At 40.9% G+C, this 19,236-nt stretch overlaps 1 protein-coding gene across 4 annotated transcripts in view; it reads right to left on the reverse strand.

The window, feature by feature from the left end:
• The window catches only part of pdzd7a (PDZ domain containing 7a), a 106,261-nt gene that overhangs the window by 59,592 nt on the left and 27,433 nt on the right, over positions 1–19,236 (reverse strand). For all 4 annotated transcript variants that reach the window (XM_041209585.1, XM_041209586.1, XM_041209588.1 and 1 more), the window contains exons 5-9: positions 18,411–18,584; positions 15,777–15,924; positions 13,658–13,718; positions 6,704–7,201; positions 358–537 (exon numbers count right to left, since the gene is read on the reverse strand). In XM_041209585.1, coding sequence (XP_041065519.1) covers positions 358–537; positions 6,704–7,201; positions 13,658–13,718; positions 15,777–15,924; positions 18,411–18,584 — 1,061 coding nt within the window. The remainder of the gene's footprint in view (positions 1–357; positions 538–6,703; positions 7,202–13,657; positions 13,719–15,776; positions 15,925–18,410; positions 18,585–19,236) is intronic.

Raw genomic sequence — 19,236 nt, forward strand, 5'->3', positions numbered from 1 at the left:
AGGGTTCAGGGAAAGGGGGAGGGAATCTCGGAAAGTGGAGCCTAAGTGACTGAAGGTGCATCCGTTAATACTGGGGCAATGGGAGGGGGAAATACAAAGAGTCAGAGGAAATTAGTGTTCGGTTGGGAGGAATGTGGGAAAGGAAAGTTGAGCATGACTATAGGATTAGGGTCAGTTACAGAGATGGGGGGGTGGAGAATTACATTTTACATTCATAATTGTGTTTTCACTAAATTTACTGATGGGGGTATTTTTTGACTTTTTGTTTCAATGGCTGCATTTCATAAAGCTATATTTGCTGTCAAGACATGATACCACTTTGCTTCCTCAGTGACAACTCATTAATTTTTTTCTTACCTTTATCTGATTCTGAGCGAGATGGGGATTTGGACCTGAGCTTTTCTTTTGGATTTTGCTCACTTGAAGGCCTCCCTGATCGAACGCTTCTAAAAAACATGTTCACAAAAGTTTTGGAGCGCTCCAACTTTGTTCCTTCCGCAGGAATCTTTTGCTTCTTTTTCTTTTTCTTCTTGTCCTCTAGAAAAGTGAGTTAAAAAAGGAAAACTGAGGCCCAAGATCTGTAGCTATTGCTCCAAAATTGTGAAACTCCCCTCACTGTACAAAGTTTCAGTCAATGGGAGCACAGATTGGAGAATTGGCCATGGGGGTTAGTGTGCCTGATTCACAGTTCTCTAGACCTTTTGGGGCATTAAAACTAGTAACTGGAGAATCAAGACTTCCATTGCCCCAGCTTGTGATCCTTGAGTGAGATTCAATGCCAGGGCTGAATGTTGCAATTTCAAGACTTACATCTTATTTTTAAATGTTGCATTATTGACTGAGAAATAAGGTTGTTTTAACTTCTTTCTAAGGTGCTGACAATTGTAACAGTACATCTCGATGGCACCAACTCTCCTCTGGTAGCTTAGCCAAGTGGCATTCTACATATGTGATCCTGGAAACTGAGTGTTGGGTTGCACTTTACTTGAGTTGAGAGCCTAGCAGAGCCCAATCCTGTCATTTCCTTTTAAACAGTGAAGCTTCAAAAAGCATCAAATGCCAATTTTCCACTTTTAGTCAATTATTTCGGTCAACTATACCCTTGGCTTTCTCTTTTCCATTTACAACATTAAAATGCATGTCCTTGTTGTCACTGATTTCCAACGGCACCAGCAATTGCAAAATGTGCAAAGAATTCCCTAAGTAGAAAACGTGACTAATTTTTGATGCAACAATATTTACCTTTAATACTCTAGAAATTGTATATTAAACCTCTTATTCATGTAGCTAGAAACAGTTATACATGTGTTTCTCAAGAAATTAGAAACTAAACAAGTTAATCGAGAGTTCCACTGCTTTCTCTTTTGGTATTGGAAACCAGATGGGATTAATGACCTTGGATAAAACCACTCACACTTTAAGGTAGCAAGTATCACTGGAATTAGATATTGGCAAGGCTGATTTTTAAGCTTTCTCGTGGCTTTTAGTTTGAAAATTTACTAATCTGAATTAAAGATTTCTATCATATAATTATCAGAGTAACATTGTCATAACTTTGATGTTTTTACATGCCCACACATTGCCTAACTTGAACATTTAAAATACAAAGTACTTTAAAAGTATTTATGACACGGCATTTTATAATCCTTGCTTTAATTCCATCTCCTACCTTTGAAGTGACATCCTTTAAATTGTGCTCCTGACAAACCCAGCTAACTGCTAGTTCACATAAGTAAATGCATTCTGCTGTAATCATCAGTTCTTGCCTACGCAGGACTAAATGATTGCTTGTGAAGGTATGACACTGAATTCCCTCTAGGATATCATTGTAAATTGTCCATTTCCTATAATGGTCAGCCAGCTAGACCCTACAGGGAGTGCTAAAAAGGAGATTGCCATTTCAGCTTTCCTTTAAAATCATGGTTCTCTAGCATCAAGCCTAAACCCATCCTGAGTTTCTCCTTAGGTATCCTCCCTCCTTTCCTCCCTCAGCCTCTGCATTGAACTACTCCTCTTTCTTGTTGATTTCAATATCCAACTCAAGTCAACTTGCTGTTTTCCCTGCTCTCAGCTCTTCTCTTAAACATCTTCCTCTAAATGGCTGCTGCCTTGACCTTACCATCTCACATGGCCCCTCTACTCCCACAGTCTCAATCACAGACATTACTATCTCTAACCATGTCTTTTATTTCTTCCAACCACCACTTCTTTTGTCTGTCGTAAGTAAAAACAAGTCGCTTACAAGTACGTTTTCAAACTTCCAACTGTCTAGCCTTAGGCCTTCCATTTGCCACGATACTTCGGCAATTGTCAATCTGTTCATCCATATCCTCATCTCGATCTTTGATGTATTTTTCCCCAGTAAAACCTTTGCTTTCTTCCATCATGGTTTCTTCTCCTTGGTACAGCACTCATTTTCATTCCTTCAGGTTTGACAGGTGCAAGCACAAATATCTCTGTCACATAACTGGTTTAGATCCATCACCAGATCTTGCTGAACCACATCAACTACAATCGGACATTACTTTGTTCTTCCAAAACCACACACTTCCAGGATCCACCTGACGAGCAAAGATAAACCTGGTTTCTATTCTCCACTACCAACGATCTACTTAAATCCTCTCTCCGACCCCCTTCCATCCTCATCTTCAGCAAGTACGAGGAGCTCAGTAACTTCTGCTCGGCTGCCTATTCCACTTCTGCACCCCGACTGCCAACTTGCCAACCAAGCCAAGCATCCCTCCGGGCTCCCACCTGTATTAACCCCGATCCCGTATCATTCTCCTATCTTCTTTTGCGTTATTTATAAGCTTAAGTCATCCATAATTCACCTCCTGATTCCTTCGATTCAACTGGCCCCCACTTGTCTGGATGAGTGCCGTTCCAACAACACTCAAGAAGCTCAACACCATCCAGGACAAAGCAGCTCCCTTGATTGGCACCCCCTTAAATCCACCACCTGAAACGTTCACTCCTTCCATCACCAGTTCACAATAGTAGCAGTACTTACCTTCTGTAAGCTGTACTGCAGTAACTCGCCAAGGTCCTTCAACAGCACCTTCCAAACCCACAACTTCTGCCACCTGGGCTAACAAGGACAAAAGGCAGATGGGAAGACCACCAGCTGCAAGTGCCCTTCCAAGTCCATCCTGACTTGGAACTATAGGCAGCAATTTGCTCCCCCCGTTGGGGGGGGATGTACGGGAGTGGGTGCAGGCGGGCAAGTTCCCGATCAGCGCCCAAGGACACGGGCCCTTTTATGTGGGCGGGCCAATTAAGGCCCACCCAGAGCGATGTCCGCTCGGAAGCGCTGTACGCACCCTGATTCCCTGACCTGGGAATGTGCTCTTTCACACATGCATGTGAAAGAGTGCATAGATCTCCCTGAGGCAAAGAGCCGCCTCAGGGAGCTCGGTGGAAGTCATAAAAATTTTTTGAAGGGTAGAAAAATTTTCCTGACGTCCCCTCATGTGACACTGTCACATGAGCTGGAACATGTCAATTTATTTTATTTAAACATTTTATGAAGTTTTTTTTAATACCCTCATGAAACCTCATCTCGCCCACGTTTAAGGTTTCATGCTTTTTCTGAAGGCTGATCCGGCTGCGCGCCTGCCGAACTGAAAATCTAAATGACACGGGGTGACGTCGGGATGCACTCCTGACGCCACCCTGCGCCGTTTTACACGTTGGCGAGGGGGCCCCGTCCCCCTGCTCGCCGGCTGGAATATGCAGCCCTATATCACCGTTCCTTCACTGTCACTGGAGGTCCCTTTCTAACAGGCTTGTGGGTGTACTTACACCAGGTGGACTGCAGCAGATCAAGAAAGTCACCACCACCTTCTCAAGGACAAGTCGGGTTGGACAATAAATGCTGGCCATGCCAGAAACACTCACATCCCATGAATGAATTAAAAGAAAATTCCAGTAAAGTGCTGAACACCCAGCTTTCCTTCTTGACCCCCATACTAAAACTGGCATTATAAATGGTTCCTTCTGAGAAACCATCCCTTCCCTTTTCAAAATTGCCATAATCACCCTTTCCTCAAAAATCTACCCTCACTCCTTTGTCCTTGAAAATTTCTACCCTATGCCTAACCTCCCCATTGCCATTTACTATATTATTGTCTACCAAATCTGTGTCTCTTTTTTCCACAACTCCATGTTTTAATCTTTCCAATCAGGTTTCTGTTCCAAAACACAGCACAGAAATGGCCTTTATCAGTCACAAATGACTTTCTCTGTGATCTGTGACGATGATGCATTCTGCTTCCTTGATCTCATTGCAGCATTCGACATAGTCAGCCACACTATCCTCCTCCAATGTCTCTACTCCATGGGGACTGTCCTTGCTTTGTTCCACTGTTGCTTATTGAAGCATAGCCTTGTCACTGATTCCATTCTTCTTCCTGACTACTGCCTCAAATTGAACCAAAATGATTGCAACCGTAGTATCTTTTCAAACCCTGAGCTGAGCTTTCGATCCCATTGCCTCTACTACTTCACCTCCATAACATTTTCCTCTGCCTTTGCTGCTGCCTCAGCTGATCATCTGCTCTGACCAGTGCCCTTGAAGAACGTAGACCCAACATGACTGAGGGCATGATCACTGCTGGTGATATAAATGGAGAGAGAGAGATACATAAGAGACCAGAGGACTGGAGAGTTTTGGCAGGGCTGTAGGGATGGATGAAGTTACAAAGATAGGGAGGGGTAAGATCATTAAGGGATTTAAACATGAAGACAAGAATTATAAATTAAAGATTTAAGTCACCAAGGACAGGAGTAATGAGTTAGTGATCTTAGTGAGAGATAGGATAGGATCCAACTTCAGCTCTTCCAAAACCCTGTTGGTCCTATCCTCTCTCACACTAAGCCCACTAATCCCATTACTCCCGTTCTTGCTGACTTATATCTCTAATTTTCATTTATATAGCGCCTTTTATGGGCAGAGGACATTCCAAAGTACTTTATAGCCAATGAAGTACTTTTTCTTATGTGTAATCACTATTGTAACATAGAAAATGCGCCACCCTATATGCATACAGCAAGCTCACTACAGCAATATGATAATAACCAGGTAATTTGTTTCAGTCATGCTGTTTGAGGGATAAATATTGGCAGGATACCAGGGAGAATGCTCTTGCTCTTCTTCAAAATAGTGTCATGGAATCATTTATGTTCACCTGAAAACTATTTCATCTGAAAGAAGGTACCTCTGACACCGCAGCAATCCCTTACTATTGCACTGGAGTGCCAGTCTTGATTTTTGTGCTCAAGTCTCTGGGGTGGTACTTGAACCCACAATCTGACTTAGGGGTGAGTTGCTACCAAGTGAGCCAATCAGACACTCTGGGCCCTCTCTTAAGTCTGTGTAATTGAATGGGTTTCGATAAGTTAAAATCTAGCCCTCTGTATAGCACCATGGGACTTTTGTTTCAGTTGATGGTACAATGTTAATACACAAAGTTTTCTATTACCCATTAATCTGAAATTCTGCACTGCCTCCTTTAAGGTTTCATTATTAATTTTGTGTTGATATTTTAATGCTTGTCCACTTGCACGCATATCTTGCATTTCTTAACATTTGAGTTAATTTGCTAATGCCATGCCTCCCTTTCTTATAAACTTATGTTTCCCACATTCTCTGCAAGTTTATGTATTCTCTGTCTAAGCTCCTCTTCAAGGTCACCCACTGTATCCGGATTATGAGAAGCAGTGATTTGAGGACTGATCCCTGTAGAACCCCACTAGTCACTGATTCCCAAAGCAAGTAAAGCTCCTTAAAGCTTCTCTATCCTAACCTGGATTTACATGCAAAGATTTTAGGTCACCCTCATAACATTAATAACACTGAACCACTAGGATATGTGTTTTGCGGTGACTTTGAAGCAGTCGGATTAGAAAAATAGATTACTTCATTAAACTATGAAAGTAATGGAGTGAGGAACAGTACATAGTTTATCTTTAACGTTGATCATTTCATATCTACTCAGTCTCCTTCCATCAATCTATGCAAACAGCACGACCATTTCAAGGACACAAAGTTTAACTATCAGTGTTGATCTGTAATATCTCATTAGCCATTCTGAAGTTGAATTTGTTGCAAAATCACAGCCAATGTGTATGAAGCAGTTTTCCAGTTATAACTGACAAGAAAAATAAACCATAAATGCTGGAAATCTCAGCTCAAAGCTGACAAAGCTAGAATTATACTGCAAACCAATCAACATCTGTATAAAGAAAAGTTAATGCTCAAAAAATAATAACTTGCTTTTCCCTTTACAGCTACTCACTGGCCTGTGATTTATTTTCAGTATTTTACGTTTTGATTTGTGTTTTTTTTTAATTGATTTACAAATAAAATACTTCTTGTTTCATCAGCTATTAATAAAAGCAGCTAGCAAACATTTTTCAGTTAAATAATTTTAAAACAATAATTAAGGACTCATTCTCCAATCCACTATTGCTTTGATCAGTGTAAAATGTCTAGGACCAAGTTAGCCTTGGTTTAGGATCTTTAATACAGGTTACAGTGAAACAACAGAAATAATTTTTAAAAAAGTGCGATTTGATTAACTCGAACCTCTGATACTTCAAAGATAAGTAAATATAGTTAAAAATGAACTTCCAAGAAGTGTCATAGAAACCTTTGGAAGCTGATACAAAGAACCTGTGATTTGGTGCATTTAAATAATCTCACCTCCAATCGTAATATAACTTTGTGATCGACTGATTGGTTTCCTTGGTTTGCTTAGGGCCATCAGCACTGCAGTTTTTGGAGAGTGCAAAAGTTCATCAGCAGAATCCCCAGTGGAGTAAGTTCTTTGTTTGATGCGAGTTTCTTGAAAACTCTCTGATCTAATGGCTGTCTCTTTCAACAGTACCGTACGCCCAAGTGTCCGGCTTCGCTCTGTCACTGCCTTTCCTGTTCTCTGTTCACCTGAAACGTCAATATTTGAAGAGGGAGACAGCTGGAGGTCTGTCTGTATAGCAGTCTCTATTGTCTCTAGACGATTGTACTGAAGAGATTTGGAGTCCTCTGTGGAAATACATACATCTACCATGTCAGTTGAACTGTGGGTAGTTGGGAGGAAGACCTGTAAAGAATCACTCATGGAGCTCAAAGGTGTCCCAGATGAATGAGATGAAGTGGAAGAATTTGTGTCTGAGCCAAAACGATGGGAATGATTATTTGTCACTGAAAAAACAAGATGGCACTGTAATTTAGCATTAGGAAAAGTTATCTGGAAGATAAGGCTGTAAAGAACAATATTTGCATTGCAAAAACTTTGAATAACTTCCTTAGATGATTCTCCTTCCGAGTGTTAGTAAAATATTTATAGATGTATGTTTGATCAATCTATATATATATATCTCATTAGGTAGCAATTATGCAAAAAGGGAGGCAGAAAGTAGGACCAGTTAGCTTAATAGGGAAAATGTTAGAAGCTATTATTAAAGATGTTATAGCAGGACACTTAGAAAAATTCAAGACAATCAAACATAGTCAATATGGTTTTGTAAAAGGGAAAGCATTTTTAACCAGTTTACTGGAGTTCTTTGAAGGAATCACATGTGCTGTGGATAAAAATAGGTGGATGTACTCTACTTAGATTTCCAAAAGGCATTTGATAAGGTGCCACATCAAAGTTTATTGCAGAAAATAAAAGCTAATGGTGTAGAGGGTGACATATTGGCATGGATAGAAAATTGGCTAGCTAACAGGAAAGAGAGAGTTGGCATAAATGGTCTTTTTCTAGTGTCAGGGTGTAATGAGGGGTGTGCCACAGGGATCAGTGCTGGGGCCTCAACTTCTTACATTTTATATAAATGATTTGGATGAAGGGACCAAAGATATGGTTGCTAAATTTGCTGATGACACAAAGATAGGTAGGAAAGTAAGTTGTGAAGAGGATATAGTTGGGTTAAGTGAGTGGGCAAAGATCTGGCAAATGGAGTGTAATGTGGGAAAATGTCTGGTTTGGGAGGAAGAATAAAAAAGCGTATTATCAAAATGGTGAGAGATTGCACAACTCATTCATTGGGATCTGGGTGTCCCAGTGCATCAATCACAAAAGGCTAGTATGCAGGTATAGCAAGTAATTAGGAAAGCTGATAGAATGTCATGGTTTATTGCAAGGGGAATTGAATACAAAAGTAGGGAGGTTATGCTACAGTCGTACAGAGCACTGGTGTGACCACATCTAGAGTATTGTGTACAGTATTGGTCTTCTTATTTAAGGAAGGATGTAAATGTGTTAGAAGCAGTTCAGAGAAGGTTTACTAGACTAATACCAGGAATGGGCAGGTTGTCTAATGAGGAAAGGTTGGACAAGCTAGGCTTGTATGCACTTGATTGTGACTTGATCGAAACTTTTAAGATCCTGAGGAGTCTTGACGGGCTGAATGTGAAGAGGAAGTTTCCTCTTGTGGGAGCATCTAGAATTAGGGGTCACGGTTATAAAATAAGGGGTCGCCCATTTAAGACAGATGAGGAGAAACTTTTTCTCTGAGTTGAGAGTTTTTGGAACTCTCTTCCTCAAAAGGCGGTGGAAGCAGAGTCTTTGAAAAATTTTTAAGGCAGAGCTAGGAATATTCTTGATAAGCAAGGATTGCAAGGTTATTGGGAGTAGGCAGGAATGTGGAGTTAAGATTATAATCAGATCAGTCATGATCTTATTGAAAGGCAGAGAAGGCTCGAGGGGCCGAGTGACCTACTCCTGCTCCTAATTTGTATGTCGTATAAGTGCATGTTTTTTTAACTAAACCACAAGGGAGCTTTTCCTGGGTCTGCGTCCAGGAACACTGGATTGCCCAGGCCCAAGCATCTCAGAAAATTAGGTAGGTGACAGAGCAGCCAGCCAACCTGCTTTTCACTACTTTAAATGGAACAGTGGGTTCCTTTACAGACATGCCCTCAACCCAGTTCATTTTCTGATACTTGATGTGCTAAGACAATCAAATATTCCATGGCGCAGAATATCAAGCAACACTAATCAGCTACCCGATGTCTGGTTTGGGTTCTGCCAGAATTACAGGGCAGAATTTTCTGGCCCTGTCACGACAGGGCAGAGCCGGAAAATACAATGGGTCATTCAAAAGTCTGTTGCCTTCGGCAGGATCAGAAGATCCCGCTGGTGGAAGGGGCCATAAAGTTCCACCCACAGTTCCAGACCTCATTATAGCCTCGATGCAAACATGGACAAAAGAGCTGAACTCCAGAGGTGAGGTCACAATGATTGCCTCAATATCAAGACATGCCCCAGTAATACTGGAGTCAACAGGGTTCAAAGGGAAAGCTCCATTTTGGCTGGAGTCATACACGGCATGAAGCAAGGTGGCTGTGGTTGTTACAGACCAATTAATTCAGCTCTAGGCTACTACTGCATGAGTTCCTTAGGGCAGTGTCCTGAGCTCAACCATCTTCAATTGCTTTATCAATGATCATCCCTCCATGATACAACAGAAGTGGGATGTACACTGATGATTGAGGTGTTCAGTTTCATTCACAATTCCTCAGATAATGAAGCAGCCTGTGCCCACATGCAGCAAGACTTGGAAAAAAATCCAGGCTTAAGCTTGTAAGTGGTAAGTAGTATTCATGCCAGGCAATGACCATCTCCAACAGGAGAAAATCTAACTGCCTCCCACTGATATTTGATTGCATTTCCATCTTCAAATTTCTCACCATCAATATCCTCAGCGTTACCATTTATCAGAAATTTAATCAGACCAGCCACATGAATACTGTGGCTACAAGAGGAGGTCAGAGGCTGGATTCTGCGGTGAATGATTCATTGTCTGACTCTCCAAAGCCTTTCCACCATTTACAAGCCGCAAGTCAGGAGTGTGACAGTGTACTCTCCATTACCGAATAAGTGCAGTTCCAACAGCACTTAAGACGCTCAGCATGATCCAGGACAAAGCAACTGCTTGATCGGCTCCCCATCCACCACCTTAAATATTCACTCCCTCCACCACTGGCAAACTATGGCTGCAGTGTGTACCAGCTACAATAAGTACTGCAGCAACCTCATGAAAGCTTCTTCAGCAATACCTCTCAAACCCTTGGCCTCTACCACCTAGAAGAATAAGGGCAGCAGGTGCATGGGACCACCACCACCTGCAAGTTCTCCAAGTCACACATCATCCTGACTAAGAAACATATCATTGCTCCTTTATCATGGCTGGGTCAAAATTCTGGAACTGCCCCACTCAACAGCAGAGTGGATGTACCTTCAGCACACAGACTGCAGGGGTTCAAAAAAGGTGGTTCACCATCATCTTCACAGGGCAATTTGGGATGGGCAATAAATGCTGGTCTTGCCAGTGACACAAACATTCTACAAACGAATTAGAGAAAAGATCCAGGAACATCGTCCCTTATGGTTTAATTAAAAAGCAAGCACTTATGATTTAAACAGGCTGTGGTCAGGCAAAGGTTTATAAATATTTGTTAGATTATGCTTAGTATCTATTTACAATTTGGCTTCCTGGGCTGTACCTACTGAAGTACATTGTGCGCTGTAGAACCTGCTTGATTTTCTTTGTATTGATTTCAATGTGACGAAAGTAGGGCAGGCGATCTGGTTCGATAGGTTCTAGGATAGTCCCAGCGGACTGTAAGTTAGCAAATTAATCCATTAATCAAGAAAGGAGGGAGGCTGAAAATAGGGAACTACGGGCTAGTTAATTTGACGTCAGTCGTCAGGCTGATCTGATTGTAGCCTCAACTCTACTTTCCTGTCTACTCCCTATACTTTTGACACCTTTGTCAATCAAGAATATATCAAACTCAGTCTTAAGAGTATCCAATGACCCAGCCTCCACTGCTCTCTGGGGAAGAGAATTTCACAGACTAACACTCCTCAGAGAAAAACTTTCTCATCTGTCTTAAATGGGAGACCCTTATTTTTAAACTTCTCCCCTTATTCTAGTCTCTCCCACAAGGGGAAACATCCTCTCAGTAGTCACTCTGTCAATTTCCCTAGGGATCTTATTAATGGCGCAATTGCCTGTCATTTTATGTAGCCCATCCAACCTTATGGTTGGCGGATTGGAGAAATGGCCAGGCGGCCTTTACATTTTTCATCAAACCTCATCCGAGGGCAGGGTGGGGTTTTCGTTATTAAATCAAAAAAAGATAGAAATCTGTGGACAGCATTTTTATAATCTATATTTTCAGGTGCCTGATTGTGATGCTTGGATAATTTTTTTCCTGATTTAAAAAACTTTATTTCCTGGGTTTTGGGTCTTCAGCTCCCTGAGGCAGCTCTCTGCCTGCAGGGAGCTTCTGTCAGCAATCGCCCATGTTGACATCATTGCCCACCCTCCCCCCTTCCCACTGTCTGCCCTCCTCCCGCTCCCACTCCGGCAGTGCTGAGCTTTTCAGCCGTTAACTGGCCAGCCAGTATGAAATCACGGTCGGGGGCCAATCGCGGTCGGTCCGTTTCCTGACCGCTCCCTGTTGAAAATTTAGGTCTACATGTTTCAACAAGATCACCTCTCATTCTTCTAAACTCTAATGTTGCCCAGCAGCCACATCCTAGTTTGATGTGATTGCTCAAATACTGAGGCAACAGCAGACTAGTGCAGGAAGAAAACAGCATAACTGCTGCCAAGATAGCGAGCATTTTCCTGCAATGATGTGCTAAGCATGGTCACACGCCAACTGTTCAGTGAGTGGTAACCTTCGCAGTTGCGCTACATCTCAGCACTGAGATCCGGCACCTGCAAATCTACATATGTGCATTTGATGGCAACCTGCACCATGGAGGTGCCTGCTGTCATGGCAAAGCCACTTGCACAGTTCACCTGCTTCCTTCTGTTCAGAAAGAGCACAATGGCCCTCTTCTGGCAACTCTTTTATGCAGCAGTGGATGGTGGAACTGGAAGATGTTACTTGAAGGATCCTGATTTAAAGAAATTCAGGGCCACAGTCACCTTCACATCTACTGGCAGCGCCTTCCTTGTACTGCTCTGAGGATGCAGGTCTAGTTGCAAGAGGTGGCAGAGGTCTGTGAGAATCTCCTTCACAAAATGCAGATGTTGCCTATGCTGTTTCTGGCTTAGTTTGAGGTTAAGAGAAATGGTCAAGGAAGACCCTAGGTGGATAAGATTTCCTGTTGAGAGCCCTTCCCCTACTCCTCCTACTGCAGTGAGAAGCTTGTTATCTTCTTTGCTACCTCTACTCTATTGTCCTCTCACGCTGCAGCCTAAGGGGGATGGTAACTAGAGTATACTGAGTAAGAGCTGGTGGTCCAACCAGAACTGGTAAAGTCAGGTCAAGGGCCTTCTCCATGTGAAAAACCACTCCCTGTTGATTTCCCCAACTTTAAACATCTGTGCAATACACCAAACATCTCAAACTCAAACAAAGCCAGTAGAAAATAATCAGCAACTAACCTGAGTGTGGGTGATAATCCCTTTAAATAGCATTGACAGGGAGGTTTCTTGCTGCTGAACACATGCTCAGTTGTGCTACTTAAATCAGTTGCTAGCTTGGAAATGATTGAAAATGGCAGCGCTGGCATCAAATCAGTGTTCCACAATGACTGACCCCACAATCTGCCTATTTCCAGCACAAGCTCTGAACGCCGGCAGTAATGTCCTCAACAAGATGGCAATTAGCGCATACTACATCAGGAGTATGTGTGCACGGTGCAGATGACATTTTGGTACCAAAGTACTGAAACTACAGATGCTGCGGAGCCCAATTTTACAGCCTGTATTTTTTTGGCATTCTACTGAAGTGTAATATGTAGTGAATGACAGACTGATACAATATATGGGCACATGCACACACCTAGAATATCGAGGGAGGTTTTCCAGTGGTAGATCATCGGATCTCTATAGAAATGGCTAAAACAAATGTTTCTTTAGATGGTTTCTCTACAGTTTTAACTTACCTTCTTCCAACATTCTAGCAGGATCTTGGGAGATCCGTTTAGAAACACAAAGACACAATATATGAGGCGCAAGTTTCCTATTTCAAGTGTAGTAAGGGGTAAAAGGTAAGTAACCAGTAAAATCAAGGCATAAAAACAGAAAATGCTGGAAAAACTCAGCAAGTCTAACAGCACCTGTGGAAAGAGAAAGAGAGTTAATGTTTCGAGTCTGTCTGACTCTTCTGAGCTAAAAAGAAGTAAAAATTTGATGAAATTTATACTGTTTAAGCAGGGGTGGAGCAGGTGAAGCTGGATAGAAGGCCAACGGTAGGTGGGGGCAAAGGCGAGATTGACAAAGATGTCATAAACAAAAGGACAAAGGGGATTTTAATGGTAGTGGTAAGGGCTAAAGGAGGTGCTGATAGTGGCATTAAAGTAAGAAAGCAGAATGTGATAATAGCAGGAGACAAGAGTAAGTACTCATAAAAGAACAACATGAACAGGTGGCCCTTGTCGGGTTGGGGTGCGGTGGGAGATATGGGACAGTAGTGAGGCAAAAAGATCGAAAATAGGATAAAAGGTGGGGATAAAATGATGAATAAAAATGAAAATCAACTCTACAGAGAGAAAAATATACCTTAAATTCTATTCTATTTGGTTAAAGGAAAACAAAATATGAGTGAATAAAGCTAAGCAACTTTCACATCAGAAGATTGACAAGCAGTGCTGGATGGTAATATTTATTGAGGCTTCTGTTTTGTACTTACATTTAGTCAGCCAACTATATTCAGCCACCATTTCCTTGTATGCTGGATATTTGCCAACTTCCTGAGCAAAGACATGAAATACATCAGTGATTTGACCAAAGTGTATTTAGAAGAGAATTTGATCTGAGAATCTGCTAAATAATTAATTCCCTAAAGCACTCTTCGAAGTTGAAAAGGGATGTGGGGCATATTACATGGCAACAGCACATAGAACTGCCGCAAATACTAATAACCCGGGAACTTTTTAAGTGTCCGGAACATTCAAAATCATTCTTGCAGACAATATAATCCCCTCTCCATTTATGTTATTTAAATGCTCTTAGTTCTTCAAGCTAGTTTGAATTCAGCAATTTTCATCTTACATTCTGATTTAGAACCGGATATATTTTTCTGAATGTATTGATGGCTATTTACATTAAAGCTACTTGAATGTTGTTGAAAAGAGAGATATGTTGCTGAAGCTTTTTGTCTTGCACTCGGGACAAAGGCAAGAGTGCCAAATTTCAAATGACCTTAACAATTTATACCACAGGACAAAAGGACACCCTTTTATATAAATTGTTGTGATTGTTTGAAATTTAGCATTCTTGTGTTTGTCCTGATGAGTGCAAGATGAAAAACTTCAGCAACATGCTTCACTTTTCAGCAACATTCAAGTCTGTACATTAAGGATAACAATGGTTCTATTCTAAAGTAAAAAGAGAATATTGGAAACATGTAGTAAGTCTGAAATTGTCTGTGGCAAGGGAACTGGTTAACGTTTCAGGTCCATGAGCTTTTTTGGCTGGTGACCAAGCCGCTGTCACGAAGCGGGTCAGTCGGAAATTTTTTTAAGAAAGCTGTGTGGTACCGTTTTTACACAAGTTTATTTTTTTTAATGAATTTCAATCAGGTTTTTCAGGCCTCATGAAACCTGGCAGGTAAAAGGATGAGAAAGGGCTCAAACTGTGGCTCACTTATGCTTGCTAAAAGCTACATATATTCGTATGCAGGGACCTGTCCTCTGTAGGCAAGCGGAACATGTCCTGGCATTGTGCCTTTTTTGAATTTAACAAAATAGCGGGGAACAAAAGCTCCCTGGTGCATTCCCCACGGGAACAGTTTGACCAGAGTTGACTTGGCAACCAGAAGGTGCCCTTTTCTCACACGGTATAAATTGTTGCTGCCTTTGAAATTTGCCATCCTTTCGTCTGTCCTGATGAGTGCAATACAAAAAGCTTCAACAGCATGCCTTTTTTGTCAACAATACTCAAGTTCTGCACTACCAAGCGATTATTTTCTGTTTTATTTCAGATTTCCAGCATCTATACTATTTTGCTCTTGAGTATATATATTAGACTGGCTCTCAGGCAGGAAACCTGGTGACAACATTCAAAAGATATTCCACGGTCATGTTTCATAGGACTTCCAGGAAACCTGTACTTCCAGGTTTCCCATCCAGAACTCTTCCTTCCCATTCCCTTTCTGCCTCCCCATAAATATCAGGGTCGCTGTTTTGATTCCACTGTTTCAGATCAGATTATTAAATACATATGGAAGATATTCAGCACAGCTTCCAGATTTATGAAATTTGATGTACTTTACCATCTGTTATTTTCACTGATACATCATCAGATGAAAGCACTGTCAATTGTTGTGATATCAAGGGTATAATTACCTTCTGTATCACTGTAATAGCAAAATAATTTAGCAACATGATTTATGAAAGAGGGCACTCATTTCATAATTTGCAGTATATTATCAGGGTATTCACTACGCAGTATATATTATAACAATTATTTCAATACAGTTACACACACAAGGCACTTTTAATCAGCAGATTGCTGTCACACTTCTTTCCTTTCCAGCTGTTAGTCTAGTTGTGTACAAACAGATCAGTTTAATATATCATTATCTGATGAACACTGGAGCTTAGCCAAGGTAAATGCAATTTGCTAAACCCCAATGTTATTATGAAAACAGAATGTTTTCTACATAGATCTTTTTATACTGTAGAAATTTTTTGAAACAAAATAAATATGCACCATATTTTGTAAAAAAGTGTTCTGGAAAGCAAAAAACCAATTCTGCACAACAATATTGCAATGCATTGTAGATACAGTGATACATATATGATTACCTTTACTGTCAGCATAACATGTGTGTGACTCTTCAGGATTTCTACTGCTTTGCTGTGGGTAATTTTCTCAAAGCTTATTCCATTGGCCGCCAGGATTTGGTCACCAACTTTAATGCCATTCTGCTCTGCTAGTCCTCTGGGATCAACTCTGCCATCAAATAATTATCTTTAATACAAAGGTGTTCAATAAAACAGAACATGAAGAGACACATGCAATCAGAGCATTTGTGATGGTTCAGTTGATATTTTACTATACAAATGAGCAAAATCTGGTTGTACTAAATTAGTGCTTTCTGGCCAGGCAGTAGTGGGACAACTACAATTGGTTATAGTACCTTTAATTTATGAAGGGTAGGGTAAAAATAAAGAAGATGTCTGCTTCTGACAGTTATTCTGGGCTCAGGAATGTTCCACCCCATGTCTGAAACAGAGTTAACACACGTGACATCCACCCTCTCAGTTCACAGAAAAAGAATAGCCTGTTATGGCCCAGCGGATGGTAAATGCTGAGCTGCTCAAATCCCAGAGAGAAACTTGAAACAGCTGCCACAACTGTTTTGCAATTTGTATTTTTATTTCGAGATGTGTGCCTTGAAATCAGCAGTAATAAGTCCACCGAGTCTTAGAGGTTTTTTATATAACTAAATTAAATATTTATTAATAAAATAAATTTTTTTAAGCACAGACATAGGTCTACAAATTACTACAGTGGTAACTCCTAGCTCCCCTAATTAATCTGACTCCCAGTTCCACCATCATTAATGAAACAGTAAAACAAAAAAGGTTTTAACAGACCCAGGCAAAGCACACAATACAAAAATGAACCCTCTTAGCTTTGGTTCCTGGAGACGGCAGCTTGGTACATGGAGGCTTTCACACTTGTTGGATCTTAGAATGCCTTCTTCCTTACACATACCTCATCATCTTTATACATGTTTCTCCATTTTTAATGTAAATCCCATTGTTCCAATATGTCTTTGCAATTTTACTGTTTTCCATAATATAAATCTTTCATAGCACTCATTTAATCCATAATCTTTGGGAAAAATAAAAACACTGTTTGGCTTAGCCTCTGTTGGCTAGGTGTAACACCTTACCATCTCTTTGAAATTCACGATTCTGGTTTATCTAAAAATACAAATGTTCTTCATGCCTCACATTCTAAAACTTTAGCCATGTTTACGTATTTAGCATTTCAAACCTAGTTTCCCTTCTGATACATCAGAGCACCCAGACCAGCTGTTTGTAACTCAATTAAAACCCATACAATCACACTTACACACACAGGAACTAATCCAAACCCCCCCCATTAACCCACCTTCACAATAGCTCACAATAATATTATGAAAATTATTGTATCTTCATGACAAGCCATTGGGGAAGGTATTAAAAGGCCCCTGGTGCCCACAGAAACATAGCCTGGAATGAATCCAACGTCGTCAAGAGGAAATGAAGGGAGGTTAAAAAGCTGGTGGGAAATTAAAGCAATCATTGTGCTTTTGAAGCACTCAAAAAGGGAAATGGCCCCAGACTTAACTGCATTGCGAAACTCTCTTCAAGACATGCAGAAAAAAAGAGAGATGTGTGGACAATGTTCTTTCTAAAATTTCTGGTTGTGTGCAGCCTACTTGTTTTGCTGAGCGGCCCCTTTAAGAGTGTTACGTGGCTGTGCACTTATGCAGCTTATAGGGAACAATGATAGGGGAGAGGGCTGGTGAAACTCATCAACGCAATAGCGCAGAGCAGGCTGATGGCAAATTGCACCCGATTTATTTTCCACTGACTTCAACTAAAAATAAATTTGGGTGCAATGTAAAATGGTCAGCCAGTTCGCTTATCATCCCGTTTTGCGGTATTGCTGTCGATCAATTTTATCCCCATAAACTCTGTGTAACATATAAATAAAATGCATTATTATACATACACTTTTAACTATTTAAATAGCATAGCGAAATGATGCACATCTGATGAACAAAATAATTTGCCGCCATATGAACAAAGTATACGGATTTGCAGTGAAGCATAAAAATGCTCCATTTGTGACAAGCAAGTTCTACTGCAAATGGAATGTAAGACATGAGAGCCACATCATTCTAGTTTTGTGCAGTCATGTGCATGATCACATTTACATCATCCCTCTCTTAACAAGAAGTTCATGTACATATTTTAAACATCAATGTAACAATTCTAACATTTAGTTAGAACTAAAAAGGATTTTGGCTGGCCTGAATGAAAAGCCTTTTATTCGAAAACCGTTTGTTATTTGCTTTTGTGTCTTGCTATTGATTCTCTGCATATGTGGTGATGCCTTGGAAGCACGCAAGGGTATATTTTCCAACCATGCTCCACTCTGTTATGAACGCTAAATATGGTTGTGTTAAATTTCTCCTTATATTATTTTAAAATAGGCATTTATAAGTTTAAAATTAATGGATTTTGCCTACAACTGAAAAGCATACACCATAAGCTTTTCCAATCCAGTGCCTACCAGCAGTTTACAGGTTGGGTGTTTGATTTTTAAAAATAAAGAATAGGGATCATGAGACTCTGCTCCTTGAACTCTTTAACAGCCAGCAAGATCAATATGCTGATTAACTTTGTATAAACAGCTTTCAACAGAAAGCTGAACCTTACCTGGACACATATATTCCCAAGCCAAATTCCTTCCCACCTCTGATATTAAAACCTAGGCACACGTCATCTGAACTGGTGTAAAGATGGATAATTCTCCTGGCTCCATCCTCAGATATACTGTCCGTTGAATTCTGAGCTTTTTCTGCTATTATCCTTTTTGTTGCTGTGTCCACCCTAGTAAAAGAAAATAGGATTTCTAGATTTGCATCCTCAGTGAAGCATCAACATAATTTCACATGTTGTAAATAAACTGAAATGTTTGATTGCAACACCAATTTTAGTTGGAAGTACACTGAAGTTGCAATGTGGAAATAGGCTAGTTGGCCCATCCAGTCCTTGGTGTTTATCCACCATACCAACAGTCATCCAAATTGCAAATGCCTGCCCTATTCCCATAGCCTTTATGTGTTTCCTTCAAACACCAATCCAATCTCTACTTACAAGCTGGCATCAGCCAGAATTTTCCAGCCCAGTTGGCATCAGGCATCCTGGTGGGCGGGGAGGTACAATATGGTGAGAAGGCCAAAAATCAGCTTCATGCTGGTGTGAAACCAGTTTATGCTTGTCCGCTCCACCCATCAACAGCAGGTCGCATTTCCCGCCGACGCATGTTGGGAATCTAATTTCAATACTTTACCATCTCATTATAAGCCCTGTTGGCCAGAATCATTTCCCCCACGTCAAATTTACTACCCACGTCAGCATGACTTCAGAACGGTGTTCTTCACAACTGCCTTTATAAGGCATGCACCTGGCAACCTGAACTTTGGGGGGAACTCAGAGGCGAGTGCACATAACCTTGCACAGCACTCGCGAGCACTACCCG

This window comes from Carcharodon carcharias, chromosome 17 (genome assembly GCF_017639515.1).
Source record: "Carcharodon carcharias isolate sCarCar2 chromosome 17, sCarCar2.pri, whole genome shotgun sequence".
NCBI classification, from domain to species: domain Eukaryota; kingdom Metazoa; phylum Chordata; class Chondrichthyes; order Lamniformes; family Lamnidae; genus Carcharodon; species Carcharodon carcharias.